Below are 635 nucleotides of genomic sequence, written 5' to 3' on the forward strand. Positions count from 1 at the left end.
CCCTTGTTGTCTCCTCTCACCCGAGAACAGTACCACAAATCCCACCACCCCCCACATGGCCCTTCCCTTCCTCCAGACCAAGCCTACTCCCCCTCCCTACCCGCCCAGTTTGGGCTGGTATCTACAACCCACCTCATACAAACCCACATGAATGCCCCCACCCGCCCTTCTTGTCTCTCACCCGAGAACAGCACTGCAAAGCCCACCACCTGCAGCGGCAGGAAGCGCTCCCAACCCAGCCACAGCGACACAAGCCACACAAACAGAGTGCGGCAGGCGTCGATGGTGGCGCGGGCCGCGCCCGACAGGGCCTGTGTGTGTGTGTGTGTGGGGGGGGGGGGGGTTGGGTGTGAGAGAGAGTGCGTGTGTGTGGTGTGTGTGTGTGTGGCTTGGGTGCGTATGGTAGATGTCGGTTGGGAACGCGGCGGTGTGTTTTTACGCGGCGGAGGGGGTGAATTTATAGGAGAACTACGCACCCTCAGCGCTCACAACGCTCAACAGCACCTCCCCACCTGCGGCCGCTGGCCCGCCCCCCCTCCGCCCCTCTGTAGGTACCCTGCGGGTAAACCCTGGGCAGTCATGTTCTTGTGCTTCCTGAGACACACACACACACACACACACACACACACACACAC

At 61.7% G+C, this 635-nt stretch overlaps 1 protein-coding gene across 1 annotated transcript in view; it reads right to left on the bottom strand.

The window, feature by feature from the left end:
• Positions 1–635, bottom strand: part of CHLRE_14g627433v5 (uncharacterized protein) — an 8116-nt gene that overhangs the window by 3034 nt on the left and 4447 nt on the right. The window contains exons 9-10 of the mRNA XM_043070308.1: positions 513–545; positions 166–311 (exon numbers count right to left, since the gene is read on the bottom strand). Coding sequence (XP_042916981.1) covers positions 166–311; positions 513–545 — 179 coding nt within the window. The remainder of the gene's footprint in view (positions 1–165; positions 312–512; positions 546–635) is intronic.

Source organism: Chlamydomonas reinhardtii, chromosome 14 (assembly GCF_000002595.2).
Source record: "Chlamydomonas reinhardtii strain CC-503 cw92 mt+ chromosome 14, whole genome shotgun sequence".
In the NCBI taxonomy this organism is placed as follows: domain Eukaryota; kingdom Viridiplantae; phylum Chlorophyta; class Chlorophyceae; order Chlamydomonadales; family Chlamydomonadaceae; genus Chlamydomonas; species Chlamydomonas reinhardtii.